The sequence below is a fragment of the Girardinichthys multiradiatus genome, chromosome 5 (assembly GCF_021462225.1).
Source record: "Girardinichthys multiradiatus isolate DD_20200921_A chromosome 5, DD_fGirMul_XY1, whole genome shotgun sequence".
NCBI classification, from domain to species: Eukaryota; Metazoa; Chordata; class Actinopteri; order Cyprinodontiformes; family Goodeidae; genus Girardinichthys; species Girardinichthys multiradiatus.
Genome location: NC_061798.1, coordinates 14961024 through 14978872, shown reverse-complemented (window position 1 = coordinate 14978872; position 17849 = coordinate 14961024). Strand labels below are relative to the sequence as shown.

Here is a 17849-nt window from a genome sequence, read left to right as displayed (position 1 = left end):
TTTGACTGTTGTGTCGGCTAATGAGTGACCTTATCTGGCAGTGGAAGGAGTACTTCGAGGATCTCCTGAATCCTGCCATTACGCCCCTCTAGGTGGAACCAGAGACTGAGGACTCTGAGTTGGACTCATTCATCACCCAGGTTGAAGTCACAGAGGTGGTCAAAAAGCTCCACAGTGGCAAGTGGTCGGGGTGGTGGTCCCCCTACATAAGAAGGGTGACCGGAGGGTGTGTTCCAACTACAGGGGGATCACACTCCTCAGCCTCCCTGGTAAGGCCTATGCCAGGGTATTGGAGAGGAGAGTCCGGCCGATAGTCGAACCTCAGCATCAGGAGGAGCAGTGTGGAGTTCGTTGTGGCCATAGAACGCTGGACCAGCTCTACACCTTCTACAGGGTGCTCAAGTGTTCATGGAAGTTTGCCCAACCAGTCAAAAAGTGCCTTTTGGACCAGGAGAAGGCATTCGAACATGCCCTTCGTGGTGCCAGGAGTACGGAGCCCTTCATTAGGGGCCATTCCATCTCTGTATGAGTGCAGCAGGAGTTTACTTTGCATTGCAGGCATTAAATTGGTTCGGGTAAGTGGAAGAAGACTAAAATAGGTGCCCAAACCTTGGGATATGGTTCTATAACTAAACCCTGCTTTAAACCTCTGCACAACCTTTTTCCTGACCTGTCTGCTGCATTCCTTGGTCTCCATGATGCTGTGTGTTTACACATGTTCTCAGACTAACCTCTAAGGCCTTCACAGAGCAGATGGATTTATATTGAGATTAAATTAAACACTCCTTTTGCCAATTAGGTGACTTGCAATAGATTTTATGTAAACAAATCAGAGTAAAGGGGTCTGAATAAGTTTTATTTGTAAAACAAAATTAAACTGCATCATTTTCCTGCCATTTAACATTTCTGCAATATTGCAGCCACACTAACTTTCACCATATTTCTGTACATTTGAGTACCTGCAGCTCCTCTAACAGGTCCAGGTTCTGCTGTCGGAGGCTCTGGTTGGTCCTCTCCAGCTGTGCAGCTCTCTGCTGCTGGTTGAGGGTCGGGGGCGTGTCCAGCAGCTCATCCTGCAGCACATGGTACTCAACCTCATAGGCCTGCAGCTGCTTGGAAACATCCATCTCACAAACCTGATGAACAAAGACCATGACATGAAAAATACAGCTACAACAACACCTATTTATTATAGTATGACACCTTCTAAGAATAAACTTTATCTTTAGACTAGAACAGTTTAGAAATGAGAGGCAACCAATTTTACACCATTATATAAAAAGTACATTTGTGACAAAAGATAGATTATGACAGATTAAGGAAACCAGATAGGTTTTTTAAAACCATCTGTTTGTCAGTGTGTCAGCCAATAAATAAATTACAATATGACATATTTCAGTTCATAACAGTAAAAATGACTCAGAGTTGAAACATTAAATTGCATAAATGATTCCAACTGTGCTAAAAACCTTTAAGTGACAATACTGTAGTTTTTAGGAGTTTATTTTTCCAGTAAAATTCTTGCAGTGATAAAACTGCTTTAACCATAGAAATAACATTTAGCCAAGCAAACACAATCCGTCAAACTCAAAACCGGTCAACAACACATTCAGAAGACAAAAGCAAATGTTATTGAGAAAGCTTTCAGTAGGGAGGACAGCTGTCACCAGAGTGCACCGGTGTTGCTCACATATAATTAAAAGCTTTTTTCCCCATTATACTCAGGATTAAGGAGCTATTTGGATTACTAAAGCTGAGACACAGATATATTTTAGGTCCATTTTTCTCATTTGGGTTATGTAGAAACTCAGAAGCCATAATTTGTCTAAATTTGAGTGAGAAGTGAGGCATGAACAGCTCTGGATAACGTTCCTCAGGATAAAGCGAAATACTCTAGCAGCAATATTAACATAACCACTTAGGCCAGATATTTTCTTCTTCAGTTAAAAAAATAAATAAATAAATTTACATTGCAACACAAATCGCTGGTTGGCAAAACGTTAACCGCACATCAAAATACAAAGGAAGCACATTCTGTGGACCTGATGAAACCTGTTATGAAAATCAGACCTCAGCTTCCCACTTTCCATTAGTTTTTTTTCAAGAGGTCGGCTGATGTTTCTGTAACATTAGATACATTCAGTCATTTGAACTATAATAATGTTTGAACAATGACACAGGATAAATCTTTGTAGCTTAACACATAGTTGTTAAGAATACGAAAGTGTGACTAAGTGTCAGCACAAAGACGCTAAAGATTTTATACCATTAACTAGCAACACAGTGAAACATCACAGCTGGCTGGCAGCTAAGCCCAAAATGATTCGCACCCGTGGCAGACTTAGATTTACAGTAATATTTTAATTTTGCTGACAAGTTTCTTCTGACTGAAAGGAATACTAACTACTTCTGATTTTGATCTGATAAAGAATGTGATGAGAAAGCTACAGATTAGGGTTGTGGTAAGGAGACCATCTAACCTCAGAGGCTTGAAGGTCGTCACCAAAGATAAATCGTCAACATACGACTGGAAACGTGCAAAGAGCTGGTAATCATTTAAAAGAAGGGTTTGATTGTTGCATTGCCTATGTTTCCACTGATTACAGAGAAGGGTAGAAATCATTTATGATGACTATTATTTTTAGATTTAAATAAAAAGAGTGTTTTTTTTTTTGTTTTTTTCCAAAAACTGATCTTCATTTTCACTGACTGTCACATTTCTTATCTATCATTAAGTATAGATTTTCTCCCAAATCAAATGTAGTTATTTAATTTGATGCGATTAATTTTAACTGCAATGAAAAAAACAAAAACAAAGGAAGTTGTTGCATATTTGTTTCTCAAATTCTCATTGTCAAGACCTGAGAGCTCCAAGTTTCTATTATTAATGAAAAAGTTAAATAAATTATGAAGACCAACAAAACTAGTTTTTAAACACATTGCACTTTGGGAAGTGGTTATAGAAATATCAGTTTTCAAATAAGAGAAAACATTTTACATGTGGATAAGAAGTGCAAAAACAGGTGAAAAAAAGACCTTTTTATTATATGCCCACGCCAGTATGGACAAAGCTATACAAGTAAGGATGTTTTCTTCATATTTAGCCGTTTACAGGAAATGTTTGAGGGCAACAGACTTTCACTGACAACAGGCTGTAAAGAACAAACAGAAGAACAATGATCAGTTTAAAAATTTCAAAAATGCATGCAGTTTCTGCTGATAAAAGCAGCAAATAGGCAAAAAGCAGCCTCCTAAAAAAGGTGTTTTGTTCCCACTGTGAAGCATCTTTGAACCCTCATATTATTTTATTTCTCCTGTCCAGATTTGACCTGATTTCCATCCCCCCAATTTAACGAATTATGTGGAGCCAAATGAGGAACAGTCAGTTTTCTGTACAGAAACAAATACATTTTCTTTTAAAAATGTCATTATGTGGTTAATCCAAACAACTACTGACCATAAAAATGTGATTTAATTTTTACATTTCCTTTCTTAACTTGAAAGAATGTCCCAAAGTAAAAGCTGCGTAAATCACACAAAGCTTGTGTCACCAGGTGACCCTTTTTTGCTGAAGTTGAAACCTAGTTACTTAAGAACTTAATTGCAACATCAAATGGAAAACTGGCTCTGGAGGGAAATTACCACTGAGGAACCAGTTTGCTACATCATGCAATTTCATGGATAAAACTGAAATCAAGTTAAGTTTGCCATACCCAAGAGCTATTAAGTAAACCTCTGCATCCCCTTATTTGTCAGGACAACGGGCCGGCTCTGCTACTTTACGCATTGTAGATAAATATTGTAAAAAAGGTGTAAAGGAGGCTGTTGGTTATTGCAAACATTCAGCAGCTTCCCCTGATCTTTAACATTGTGGGTTTATAAAAACTGAGGCATGACGTAGTCTATAAATAACACAACACACCCTACAGCAGCTCTCTGGAAAGGCCGGGCACGGCTCACACCAAGGTGATCCTGTCACTCAGAACTGAGATGTAACTGGGACAAGTTTAAAAGGTTAAGTGTATTAAATTACACAAAAACAAACACAATAAAACTATGTAGGTGTTTTCACGGAGAAGTGACGTTAGCCAATTCAGCGTCTGCCAGTGCACGTAATCCCTTGAAAACCGACGGTGGTGACAATCAACGGTGAATCAGAGTCAACACTGGAAGTCAGGTGATTTTCACTGTCCTATTTTCAAAAAATATATTCGCTTTAAGAATTGAGCAAACTCCACAAAAACACAACAAATATGTGTTTTTGGCTAAATACAACCCTACTAAATAAAATCCATGTGTGGGAGGTGAATATTTGCATCGGTGGATGAGCAATAAATCACAAGGAGTCGCTCGTAGTAAAACCTAAGGATAAATGCTTTTCACTGTTATCATTAGACCTTTACACTATGACACCTAGCACTTCCAATTTGTGCTAAATAACTCCTATGTAAATGTATATTTTCTTAATGTTAAAATAAAATACACATTTCAACTAAAACCCAATAAAAGGTTAAAATTACAGATAGCCTATGGAAAAATGGGTCGGCAACCCTGGTGAAGTTGTGCATTAAGAAAAACAATTAATTCACCTTTTACACAGGATTTTTACATAATTATTATGTGAAAGTTTTATACTCAACTAGATTTGTTTGTCCTTTTTAGGATGAATTGGTGGATGGATTGGTGGGTGGGGACAGATGTTGAATTCAAGTATCTCAGTCTGGGTTAGTAGGAGACACAATCTTGGGGAAAACTGACTGGACAGATGTCCAGAAAACAGTCATTGACACCTTCCACAAGGAGGTAATCTACAGTTTTTTGCTAACTTTTGTGGAAACACTGTCCTCAAAAATCTAATTCCAATCCCACTTTATTGTCATGGCTGCTGGAATGAAGATAAAGAATCAGCGTAGCCACCTACAGCTTGTATGCTTGTAGGATTGTTTTTGAAGTTTGACCTCTGCTTTGAAATCTGGTTCCAAATACTTTGAACAGGCTTCCATGTTTGTAGTCTTCAGGTCTATCTTAAAGATGACCTTTGAATCATGATTATGTGTGGTACTACATTCCTTTCACTCCACAGTTACACACAGCTTTCACTTTGTATCTCTGTTGTTAAACTAATGTCTTTAAGTCACTGTAAATCACTTGGCCCACCTGTTAGTCTTAAACGGGCTCTGTAAATACATCTGCACTTGACCCGGCTGTTGCAACCTCGGTTCTTGCCTGTCGCCATCTAACTGTGATCGTGTCTACCAGGTCAAAGCAAACTTTCAACATTTTTAACTTGCAGAGATGTGACGAATGGTTAAATTTATGCAGAACTGTGTGGGCTAAAACCTGCACACATGGACATGACCATGCTGACATTAACCTGCCCTAACAAGTTGCTTGTTTGGCCTTTTCACAGGACTTGTGGAAAATACCGCAGTGATATACTATGCATACTTTAGTACTATACTACTAAGGTGTGTCCGTATCAATTTATATGGCACTCCTGTGAGAGTCAAAACAATATGAAGCAAAATAAGTCAAACTTTAAATGTTGCATGTATTCACGGGTGAATGAGACAGAGCTTTGTTTTAAACTGAGGCAGGTCAGTGTCTTTTTCCCACCTGGTTGATGGTTTTCTCCATCTGCACCAGGCCCAGGTTGGGCAGCGTGGTCTTTATAAAGTCCACTATGGACTCCAGGTTGTCATGCTGCAGGATCAGAGGCTTGTGGCTGCCCAGCAGGCTCAAGGCGACTTTGAAAATGACCTCTGAGCCCTGGAGGAACAGCATATCTGACAAAGAGGAAACAAAGAGAGAAAAGTTGACAAAAAGAAAGAGAAATGAAGACGTACAACACAAAAGAGATGGGGGAAAGCAAAGACTCTCACTTCAAAACGTTTTAGAAAGAATTTGCATAAAAACAAATAATCACAGGTGGTGACAGTGAAGCTTACTGTATTTATACGCGACTTAAAGCCTTTTTGTTTTTAAATGAGCTGACGTTAATAGAAGAAATGCAAGAGCAAACATAAATAGACGTTAGAGTAAATCCAGAGAGTTAGGTGTGGGTGTGTTTTTGTTTTTTGTCTCTGAACACATCAGGGTGCGGTTTTGGGTTAGGCAGAAGTGCATGAGATCACAGATGAGAATAAACGGGAGCAGAGGTGTGGAGTCCAACACGCGTTGCCCTCACACTCGAGCATGCACAAACACACACCGATCGTTCCGCTCAGATGAGCCCAAGGAGACAGCAAGTCTGGTTCAGTTGCAGAGCCCGATATAAGAAATTAAGCATGAAAACATGTTAAGGATGGAATGAAGGAAAGAAAAGAGGAGCCTTGAAAGAAAGAGATAAAAACGTTGAGTGTTAAAATATTGACTCAAAGGATAAAAGGTCACCTTAAATGTCAAAACAAAAACTGACACTGACAAACATCATAGACTCACTCTGAGGCTCAAATCTAAAGGACGAGTAGATTCTGACTTTTAAAGATGCAGTTACTGAAAAGATCCTGCAAAGTTTTAGTGTAATATTTCATCAAGTTTTCTTCATCCTTAAGGCTTATTTTGTGAGATCTTGTGATATTAATTGTCCACGGACTTCATCGTCAAGGTAAGTTCCTGTTAGCGACAGGCTTTGATGATGTAAGTTTATGCTATTTTTATAAGTTGTGTATCACTGCATCTGCTTTAAGACTCGCCCCGTGTCTATGATTGAGACTCGTATTCGAGCTAGCTGAAATTCTTGTGGCAGCTTTTTTGGTACATAATAGAAAAAATATGAAAGTGTGACAGAGTGACCGATACAGCGGCTAGCTTACTGTTAGCATGTGCTTTGCAACTTTCTATTGGTGCTAAGCTAAAAAGTTCTTTGACAGGTTCTCTTGCTTAGTCTGGACTGCGATTGATCAAAATCTCATACAATAATGCTGCATTAAACTGAGATTCTCTTAAACACACTTGGAGAGTTCATAAAATCACAAAACATGTGCATTTTTAGTGCTTTCTTAAGGACCACTTCAAAATTATCCATCCATACGTTTTCTATACGAACCTAATCCTTGCTGGTTGCAGGCAGAGAGAGAGAAAGAAAGACAAAGCAGGAGTACCCTGGAAGAACCCATACATGCACAGGGAGAACAAAGAACCTCCATGCAGATAGACCCCAGCCTCCATCACTGAGACTTCAACACTGGACCTTCTTGCTGCAAGGCAACAGTTCAACAGTTGCTCCACTGTGCAGCCCACTTTACAATCACACAAGAACAAATAGTACATCGAGTCACACCTCAAATAAATGTTTCTACAATAAACTACAGATTCCAGAATCTGTGATTTCCTTTATTTTTTAGGTTTTTTGCAGCACTAGTGGCCTTTATGTTTCTCCCTTTTTTCGACAGTAAGCTGACAGGAAAGAGGTAGAGAGAGGGGGAAGATATGCAGCAAAGGCTGTTGGGGCCGGGAGTGAAGCCCACGACGGGCTGCGTTGAGGACTGAAGCCTCTGAATACGGGTTGAGTGTTTTTCCCCTGCGCCACCGCCGCACCCAACAATCTGTGATTTCTGAGACCTTTATTTGTAAAAACAAAAAAAAAAACATGCCGATCGCTCCTTCTCACAAAAATAATGCTAAAATCTCTTCATGTTTGTTAAATCCAAAGTGATGTATCACCTGGATGTATGATTATATCTCTATTATTTACACATTTGGCTCATCTCTGTGATATAAAAGTCTTCCAACAGGAAACTGAAGAGAGAAATTAGATTTAAGGTCTCTGCCTTCTGATACGGTTTCTGCCTTTCAGTAAATGTGGCAGGGTTGGCTGAGAAAGTCACTGATTATACCCAGCAAGAGGACCCACTAAAGTGTGTGCTGGACCTGTAAGTAAAGAACCATGAAGCTCAGATCTCACCGAAGACACGGGCCACAAAGCCAAGGGGAAAGTGTGATGCGAACAGAGTGAGGAACCAGGGGGTGGCGTATAAGCTGGGGCCGATCTCCTGCTGCTCCAGGTGGCTGTGCAGGTCCCTGTGGTAGTCATGAAGCAGCCGAGACAGCTGGTACATCTGAATCTGATGGAGGAAAAGATGCCACAGGAACTGCATGTCGCACTTTTATTCTTTTATTTATATGTATAATTATTGGTGGATAGTTACAACCTAACAATGTTATATTTAGGTATTATTATTTTAAAAAATATATATATATATGTATATATATAGGGTTTTTAACCTTTCATCTAGTTCCAATAACAAATACAATGTCAAGAAGAAAACATGTTTTATTTACACATGCTCTTTGGAATCACTATAATTTATTTATCATTCATCAAATTGCTCTGCAGGTATTATATTATAATGAAGGTCATTTTGTAGACTCTTATTTGACTAAGTAATAAAGATACTTTCAGTTGTATAGACAACTGTTTTTAATACTTCTTAACAAAAAATATTTCACTTAATTCTTGCACTTAATCCCAATGTATATAAAACACTTTGCCAACCTGGAAAACATCCAAAGCTTTCTGGCACAACTTAACTTACTGCAAGGTGCACAGAGAGGGACAAAGTTCTGGTGAATGAAGACCGCAGCAACACTGAAAGTACTGAGGAAACTGAGGTCTGGTAATGAAATTAATAGTCATCATCTCAACAAACCAGAACAATATCTTAAAATTGATAAATGATATTTGAAAATGAAATATGAAATATATTATATGACTTGCTGTTTATTTTTGAAGCCTTTATTTAGTTTTTTTCTGAAGCCATATTTGACTTGACAACACAGTAGAAATAGAGCGGCGCCCCCGACTAAATCCGCTCCAGTCAACCTCAACAGGGCTCATTTACCCAGAATCAATCCAACTGAATCTCTGCCTGAGCTAACCATCAGCAATCATACTGTTTATTTTTTACTTTAAGAAAAAAGTCTTTCACTCACCTCAAAAGCAGGAATGATATTATTCAACTCATGATTTACAAATCCACAAACAAATAAAACAGATCTGAACACTAATGATTTGATATAAAAACAAAAGGCATGCAGGGGTTGACTCTGGAAAGGCTAACGATATGCATCTTACCTGCAGGATAATCATGTCAGGTCTGTATTGCTTACGAAGCCCAACATCAAACATCAGAAATTTGAGCATATTGAATGCGTCCTCCTCCCCCATGTGTAGAAGCAGCACTCCAGCGATGAAGGACAGGCCCTGACAGTAGCCCACCTACAGTAACAAAATACAGGGTAAGACATTTTATACTTTTAAGAAAAATCAAGGTTGACATTCAGTTTGTTCCACCAAGGAAGATGAGAAATTGGCAGGAAAACTGAAAAAACCTTACCTCGGGGTCCAGCAGTGAGTAGGCTTTCAGTATATTGAACAGCGAGAGCTGCCCTGCTCCCAGCTGAGCTTGGAAATAGGGATGAGTGGGAAAAGTACGACCTGGAGAAGAAAAAAACATTAAGATCTTATTTACCACAATTAGAACTAATAAGAGTGTTTTAACTAGTTAAAAATTGAGAATACTGGACATGGGCCAGTCACTGGTATCAAGGTGTACAAAGATTTTAAAAAGTCACCGTTTCAAAACCACCAACATTTACCTTCATACCAGATGCCAGAGAAAGTACCAGAGGAACCAGAACTTTTCACAGTATAGAGCAAAGTAGCTTGACTACTCCCCTACCTGTTGCTGAACACTGACCTTCAGCAGGCTGAAAGAAGGCTACTATACTTTTTCCTACCTTACAAGACAAATAAGGCTGTTTCAGAATACAGCAGCCGCTAAAAACAAGCTGAAACTGAACGAGCGCCATCTCACACTATGATTAATGTAACACTGTTTTAACCAGGAGACCATGACAGGCACCACAGGCTCAGTAACAGAGCAGATACGTGAAAGAGCATTTGCACCCTTATGGATTTCCTTTTCTGTCACAGTTAAATCTTTCAGTTCAAACAAGTTTTATTATGAGATAAATATCACCCAGGTAAATTCGAAAAGCAGCTTTCAAGTTATGATTTTATTAAGGAGAAAAAAAGCTGTTCAAAACAACCAGGACTTATGTAAAAAGACAAAATTCGAAGGTACGTCTACTTTAAGATTGAGGACCTAAACTTGTTGCGTGTGAAGAAGACATTGAAGACCTTGTGAGTCTGAATGTGAGGAATGCGCTCAGAGGGCTTTACATTTGTGAACATAACACCACGACTCCGCGCCCAGCCCAAAGAAAAGCGCGCCTGCATCTGAGGTGCTGGCGTGCTCAAATTGTCAAGCGCTTCAACTGATAAATCTCCCTGCATCCTCCATACCATAAACAATATGCAAAGCATCACACCTTTTTAATAAGCCGTGTCAGTAAAGCACCTCACTCATTTATCACCGTCCTATCTGATGCTGAGCCAGATGATTGACACGGGGTTAAAAAACAACGCAGGAGGTTAAACCCAACATGGGTTGACAAGGTACATATATAAGCATGTGGGTGTTATATGGGTGGGGTGTAGGTACTCCACACGCATTTGTGGGTTTTTGGGTGGTAGGTGTTAGATGCAGTGTTGCTGTTAAGTTGCCAACACTTTCTGCACTGTACACATCAAATCTTTTGATAAACACAAAACAGGAGGAAATGCATACAAAGCCTTGCTAAAGTGTTTACAGACCTTGAATTTTTGCTCATCTTCTGTTTATCGTTATTGCCACACACTTCGAAATTGCACATGCAGAAAGAGGTGTCGGATTCTCTTGACAGGTTTATAATCAATGGTGCTCCATGATCAAAGTCTTTTGTCATTTCCACCCCCAAGATTTATGGAGCAATTCTAAAAAACTGAAAGATGAATTCTTGTCTACATCAGTAAAACTGCTCTTTTAAGAGAGTTAAATGCAGGATTTAAAAGACATTTTAAGACCTGCAGACCTGTAAAAACAAAAAGATAAATACAGTTTTGGAAACACGCAAGTTTGTAAAGATGGGCCTGTGTGGGTGTGTTACCTAGGTCTATGAGGATGGCATGCTGCTGCGAGGTGAGTTGCTTCAGCAGCTCTTTGTATGGAGTGGGATTGGAGGGGGGGCGAGAAGGAACCGTCTGCTGGAGCAGGTACTGCTCAGAGAGGAACTTCCAGATCTCCCCTCGGTGCTGCCTCGGGACGCCTGAGTGGAAGAGACAGACGAATGACACCAAGATTAGGGACAAATGTGCCTGAAAAATAAAATGAAAAATCAAACCAAGATTTGACATCAGAATGTAAAATGTGCTGAATTTACATAACTAATATGAGATATTAAGTTTTGGTGTTTCTGGGTAAAACCCAAAGGAAAAAGGTTTTGAGACTTTTGTATCAAATTACTTGGTAGATGTTGTGCTGGTAATCATTGTATTTCTTCTTGAGGCTCTTACTCTGCAGCTGCTTGCATGAGTTTAAGTTCCCTGATTAGGTTTGTTTAATGTCAAGGGCTCAGGGGATAACCATCCTAATGTCTGCAGAGTATGATGATTTCGCACCACGGACAAAACAGAGAGCACCGACTATCGAAGACCCAATAGGGGTAAAACAAATAGAAAAATAAGTAGATTTTACTGTAAACACAGGGGGGGTTTATTTAGCTTCTAAAGCTTGACTTGCTGAGCAACTGTGGTTTTCGCAATTTAACACAAGCTGTGACACCTTGTCTGTGAATGCAGTGTCAAAGGGAACACAGTGTCCTTTGTTATGTTTGTGTCAGTCCCAAGCCCAGATTAATGCATCAGGTTTGCCACATTTACCAAGCAAGTCAAGAACATGATGTCTATACTGGACCGGTCGAGGCCAGGGGTATCAACTACCGCCATTGGTGCTGGTGACCAACAAGGTACCGGTGGAAATTGGGCTTATCAACAAAGTGCTGATCAACAAAGAGGAGGAAGAAGAGGAGGAAGCCATGTCCATAGGCAAGAGTCTAGGACTGAGATTAAGGACTTTGAATGGTGGGATTATGACAGGAAAAGCTAGAGAGTTGGAGGAAGGTGGACATACTGTGTGTTCAGGAGACCAGGTGGAAAGGTAGCAAGGCTACATGCTTGGACCAGGGTTCAAGCTGTTCTACCGTAGTGTGGATAGAAAGAGAAATGGTCTAGGAATTATCTTGATGGAGGAGTTTGTCAGGAATGTTCTGGAGCTGAAGAGAGTGTCAGGTAGGGTGATGAGTCTGAAGCTAGAGATTTAAGGTGTAATGTTCAATGTTGTTTGTGGTTGTGCCCCACAGGTAGGATGTGAGTTAGATGAGAAGAAGAAATGATTAAGTTATTTTGATGAAGTGATACAGAAAATCCACAGAGGTGAGAGAGTGTGATTGATGCAATCGAGCTGAAGCAGGGAACAGAGGTGATGAGGAAGTGATGGGCAGGTTTGGTATCCAGAACAGGAATTCAAAAAAGCAGATGGTGGCAGACGTTGCATAAAGGATGGAAATGGCTGCAGTAAATACTTTCTTCCAGAAGAGGCAGGAACACAAGGGGACTTAAAAGACTGGAGGTAGGAGCAGGTGGATTACATCTTGTTAAGAAGATGTAATCTGAAGGAGCTCAATGACTGCAAGATAGTGGTAGCTGAGAGTGTGGCCAGACAGCACAGGAGGTGGGGGTTATGATGATTGATGGTGAGGAAAATGAAGAGGACAAAGGCAGAGCAGATGACAAGTGGCAGAAGCTGAAAAAGGAAGACAGTTGTTTGGCTTTTAGGGAGGAGTTGAGACTAGGAGGTCCAGATGACCGGAAAACAAAAGTTAAAGTGATCAGGGAGACAGGTAGGAGAGTGTTTGGCATGTCTTCTGGAAGGAAAGTTGATGAGGAGACTTGGTGAGGGAATGAGGGAGTACAGGAGTGTATACAGAGAAAGAGATCGGCTGAGAAGAAGTGGGCCACTGAGGACTGAAAAGAAGTCCAGGAGTACAGGGAGATGCTGTGTAAGATGAAGGTAGAGGTAGCTAATGCCAAACAAAGGGCATACACTGACTTGTATCATAGGTTAGACAGTAAGGAGAGAGAGAAGAATTTATGCAGGCTGGCGAGGCAGAGAGACAGAGATGGGAACGGCGTTCAGGAGGATAGGTTAATCAAGGATCGAGATGGATGGAAATGTACTAACAAGTGTTATAGGAAGATGGAAGGGCTACTATAAAGAATTGATGAATGAGGAAAATGAAAGAAAACTAGGAGCAGAAGCAACCATTTCGGATCAGGAATCAGCAAAAATCAGTAAGTAAGGAAGACATTGAAAAGGATGCGGAAAGGCAGATGGTCCTGACAATATATCTGTGGAAGTATGGAAGTGGCTAGGAGAGAGAACAGTAGTTTTGGAGTTTTTGACAATGAGATCTTAGCGACGGAGAAGATACCTGAGGAATGGAGCAGAAGTGTGCTGGTACCAACTTTCAAGAACAAGGGAGATGTGCAGAGTTGTGGCAATTACACAGGAATAAAGTTGACGAGTCATACTGAATCATAGTCATAATGAAGTTATGGGAAAGAGTAGTGGAAGCTATGCTGAGGTCAGAAGTGAACATCTGTGAGCAGCAGTATGGTTTCATTGCAAGAAAAAGTACTACAGATGCAATATTTGCTTTGAGATAGAGGGAGCTGCATGGTTGTTATGTAGGTCTAGAGAAAGCATATGACAGGGTGTCGATAGAAGAGCTGTCGTTTGTATGAGGAAGTCTGGTGATCTGTGGTGAGAGCAGGAATGTTTGCCCTGGAAAGGAGAGAAATGATGGTTAGTCATAGCAAGACAGATACATGAGTGTGAATGAGATGGACCCAAGGGGAGCCGGGAGGTTATAGGGAACAGAGATAAAGAAGGTGGAGGATTTTAGGTTCCTAGGGTCAAAAGTCCAGAGTAACAGTGAGTGTGGAAAAGAGGGGAAGAAATGTATCCAAGCAGGTGGAGAAAAGTGTCAGGTGTGTTGTGTGATAAAACACCATCAGAAAGAATGAAAGGAAAGGTGAACAAGACAGTGGTGAGGCCAGCAATGTTGCATGGTTTAGAAACAGTGACACTGAGGAGGAGACAGTAGGCAGAGATGAAGATGTTGAGGGTCTCTCTGGGAGTGACGAAGATGGATAGGATCAGGAATGAGTACATCAGAGGGACAGCTAATGTTTGATGTTGTAGAGAAATAGCCAGAAAGCCAGACTGAGGTGGTGCTGTTAAATGTTCTTCTGATCTGCTATCTTCTATCACTGTCCACCCTGGTTACTCACAATAAAAATCTCTTCTTCGCCACCTCTAGGTCGGCCTCTTGACCTTTAGACAGTGCCACTGTCTCCAGATCATCATAGCAGTATTTACTACTATCATATAGACTTTCCCAATATTCAACGTTGCTGCTATAGCATTTTGTCACACATCACTTCCTATACTCTCCTCCATCCATTTCAAATGGGCAGGTACTCTCATGTTCTTCTCTGTTGTGGATCGCTGACCTGAAGTACTGGGACCACCTTTGTTACTTTTACTCCTTCCAGTATCTTGTGTATTCTGGCTTACTTTTGTTGACCATCATTCCTCCTCCTAATGCACACCTCACCACTGTCTCACTGTCTTCATCCCTAACCTGACATCTATATAGCAAGACATACAATACAAAATGTAAATTGAAGATATTTACAATTTTAATGATATAGTTAGTGGGGTTATTTTTGTCGGTTAAGAAAAAAAAAACTGTTTACCATTTTGATAGTTAAAAGAAAAGTTGCTAAAATGCAGCCATACCAGTCTTTACAGAGCTGAGGTTTGAACCATACACATAAATAATTATCTAAAACTTTGCCTTGTACTGGTATGTAGAAAACTGCAAACACTGCACTGAAGTTCTCAATCTAAAGTGACTCAGATGAGTTTCGAGGAGAAAAGAAACTTAATCAGAACATTCACTTTACATCACTTCTAGGACAATATTTGCAAACGCTTGCCGATTTCGAGTTGAACAAACAGTCCCATGAAACCCTGCAGTATGCGTCTATCTGAGGAAGCCAATGAATACCTTGTGCAACTGCAGCATGTATAGTATCTGTGTCAAACTTGACTTTTGTTCTGCCAGGTGTACTCAGGAGTTTCTCCCACACCACAGTGACCTCCTTTAGACATGGAGTGATTTCCTCATAGTCCAGCTTCAGGCGCTTGTTCTGCAGATCGCTCTCTGAGGCTGTGGTGAAACACAAAGACGACACACTTAAGGAAGGTGAAAACTACAAACCTATCAATGGCACAGCAGTCCGTTATCACATTATCATTTGATTAGAGGAGTCTGCATTTGCCAGCTGAGTTACAGTTGATCTGGCAAATATAATTTCTATCAATGTTTTCAGTATAATTTGGATAATTTGAACTCTGATCTGCTATTATTAATGCCAGATTAATTTTATAACACCCGGTTCAATGTTGTTTTAATCTAAATAAGAAACGAGAGACATTATATCAATAAGTCCCCATAAACAAATCATGTAACCTGACTAAAACTATGGTTCCATTGGTTAATAGCCTCAGTAAATCCATTTTACCCTATTTTGAAAAATAAATCCATCAAAAATAGTTCAAACGGTTAAAATCCACAGCTCTTTTCTTTTAACCCCCAGTACCAATAAATAACTGTCCATTTAGATTTAGTTGCTCATACATCATATGATCAACTCAAAGCAAAATATAAAAATTGGGAATATTTTGTATTATTAGAATAGGTTTGAATGGGTTATAAGCAAAACTAAATTATGAGGTGAAGAATAAATCATTTTCTATATGATATGTTGAGTTTGACGTTCTTCTTGTACACCGAGACGTGGCTTTAAGTTGAACAGTGGCTCACTCAGGTTATCTTTGTCTAATGATAAAATCTGTTTGATCTGAAACATTTAAGTACGACAAAAAAAAGCAAAAAGAAGAAATTTGTAAAGGGAAAAAACACTGTTTTTTGGAGTTTGATCACTGCTACCTTCTCTCATCTTTTCTTGAGATCTGGTGCATATCTTGTTTTACTTTACCCATTTTATTAATTCTATTCTGACCTCATCTCTCATTGGCTTTACAGCACTTACACTTTCCCTAATGGCAAAACAGGCTCAGAGTTCTCCCACCATCTCAAGCCAGAGCTTATACTAGAATCCATTCTCAGCCATTATCTCAGTAATCACAATGACAGGTCACCCTGATCTAAATAAGGAAAAGGGTCTCTGACAGTTAGTGGATGTGTTTCTTTAAGAGATAAACGTCTTTCTCTCAGCCCGCCATAGTTTAGTGGTGTCATTCACTGGTGGACTGGTGGGGATGAAGTGGCGAGACTGCTGCCCTGTTATGCTCCATCATCATTTAAATTACTGATGGCAGATTGTATAACACAGGAACCAGTCTGGATTGTAAAGTTGGACCTTATCATAAGTTCCATTTCTGCAGCAAAGACGTGTTGCACCATACGCTGAAATAACTTTATTTGCATTAGAATAACACTGTAATATAATAGAGAGCTCTAGAGGTTGGCTCCAAAGTTTATATGCACCACATCTTCATGACTAGAAGGTTAATTTCATGCATTCCTACTCATGAACAGGATTAAATAGCCATCTGAATTAATTTCTTTGCAAAAGCTACATCCACTAATACTTTACTTTGGATATTTGTAATCTCCAACAAGCAAGAAAAAGTACAATTTAAATGCTGTATCTTATTGAGTATTAGTCACAAAGAGTTATATGGCTATAACATCTTCCTGCTGAGTGAAATCGTTTTGCATGGTATAACCAAGCCCAGAAGAGTCAGAACAAAACAAAAACACACAAAACTCAAATTTCTGTTCACATTTTTACAGCCCCGATCAAAGAAAGTGAGGAAACACCCAACACCCCTCTGCTGTTCCTCTCTTTTCTGACCGCACCCTTCCTCTCTGCCTCCCTAGTCTCTTCAATTCATCTTTGCTTCTGTTTTTTACTGCTCCGCTCTTCTTACTCATGCAATCCCACGCTGTCTCGATCATGAGTCGTGCTCCCCCTTCTTCCCCCTTTAGGCATGTGCAGAGTACACCCAGTGACCAGCTGTGATTGGGTCGGAGATCCGGGGAGGGATGACACCACTTTGGGACGGGACAGAGATGGTGGAGCGCGTTGCATTATGATCTGTGCTAATACCTTCCAGGAAATAAAAGGTATTATGGCATTATTCACTAAACTAGCAAAAACATATCCATAGGCAATGAAGTTACACCACAGCCACTTTAGTAGGCTGCTTTCCACACAAGTCACCAAAAAATACATACCAAGTATAATAAAATATGGATTAATATCAACAGAAAGTTTTGTTTTTAATTGAGTTCCTTCACATTTTCTATGTCCAAATTTCTTAATTCTTTAGACTCCAGTTGGCAGGAATCTCAGTCCGTTTTTGGCCTTATTTATTAAGGTTTCACGAGGCCTAAACTGACAGTAATCAGAGGGGATATGGGCAGAGAAATAAGCAGGAAGACATTAAGTAAAGGCCTCAAGGAATCGTACCCCAAATGACTGCTTCAAGAACAAATAGCCTCGTGTATGGAATGCCTTTTTCCAGGCTTTTCCAGACCTGGAAAATACCTCAAATTCCATACTTCTCAAAGCTGCGAAGGAACCCTGGTTGTATGGTGAAACAACAGCAGTCACAGATAAATATGTAATGATAGGACGACCTGGGAAGGAAAATGGACCACACGGAAAGAGGCTGTCTGCCTGGAGCAAGCAGAATCAAGTCCACCAAGACTCGCTCCTTGGCAGCAGCCCAGCTGGCGAGCAGTTTCTCCACCTTCCAGTCTCTCCTGACCTCTCTCCCTTTCTCTGCTGCCGGAACACTCCGCCT

At 40.1% G+C, this 17849-nt stretch overlaps 1 protein-coding gene across 5 annotated transcripts in view; it reads right to left on the bottom strand.

Moving 5' to 3' along the window:
* tbc1d1 (TBC1 (tre-2/USP6, BUB2, cdc16) domain family, member 1) overlaps positions 1-17849 on the bottom strand; it is a 72066-nt gene that overhangs the window by 2220 nt on the left and 51997 nt on the right. For all 5 annotated transcript variants that reach the window (XM_047365502.1, XM_047365505.1, XM_047365506.1 and 2 more), the window contains 7 exons: positions 15019-15180; positions 10993-11151; positions 9339-9439; positions 9077-9220; positions 7907-8066; positions 5617-5786; positions 960-1136 (listed from right to left, as the gene is read on the bottom strand). In XM_047365502.1, coding sequence (XP_047221458.1) covers positions 960-1136; positions 5617-5786; positions 7907-8066; positions 9077-9220; positions 9339-9439; positions 10993-11151; positions 15019-15180 — 1073 coding nt within the window. The remainder of the gene's footprint in view (positions 1-959; positions 1137-5616; positions 5787-7906; positions 8067-9076; positions 9221-9338; positions 9440-10992; positions 11152-15018; positions 15181-17849) is intronic.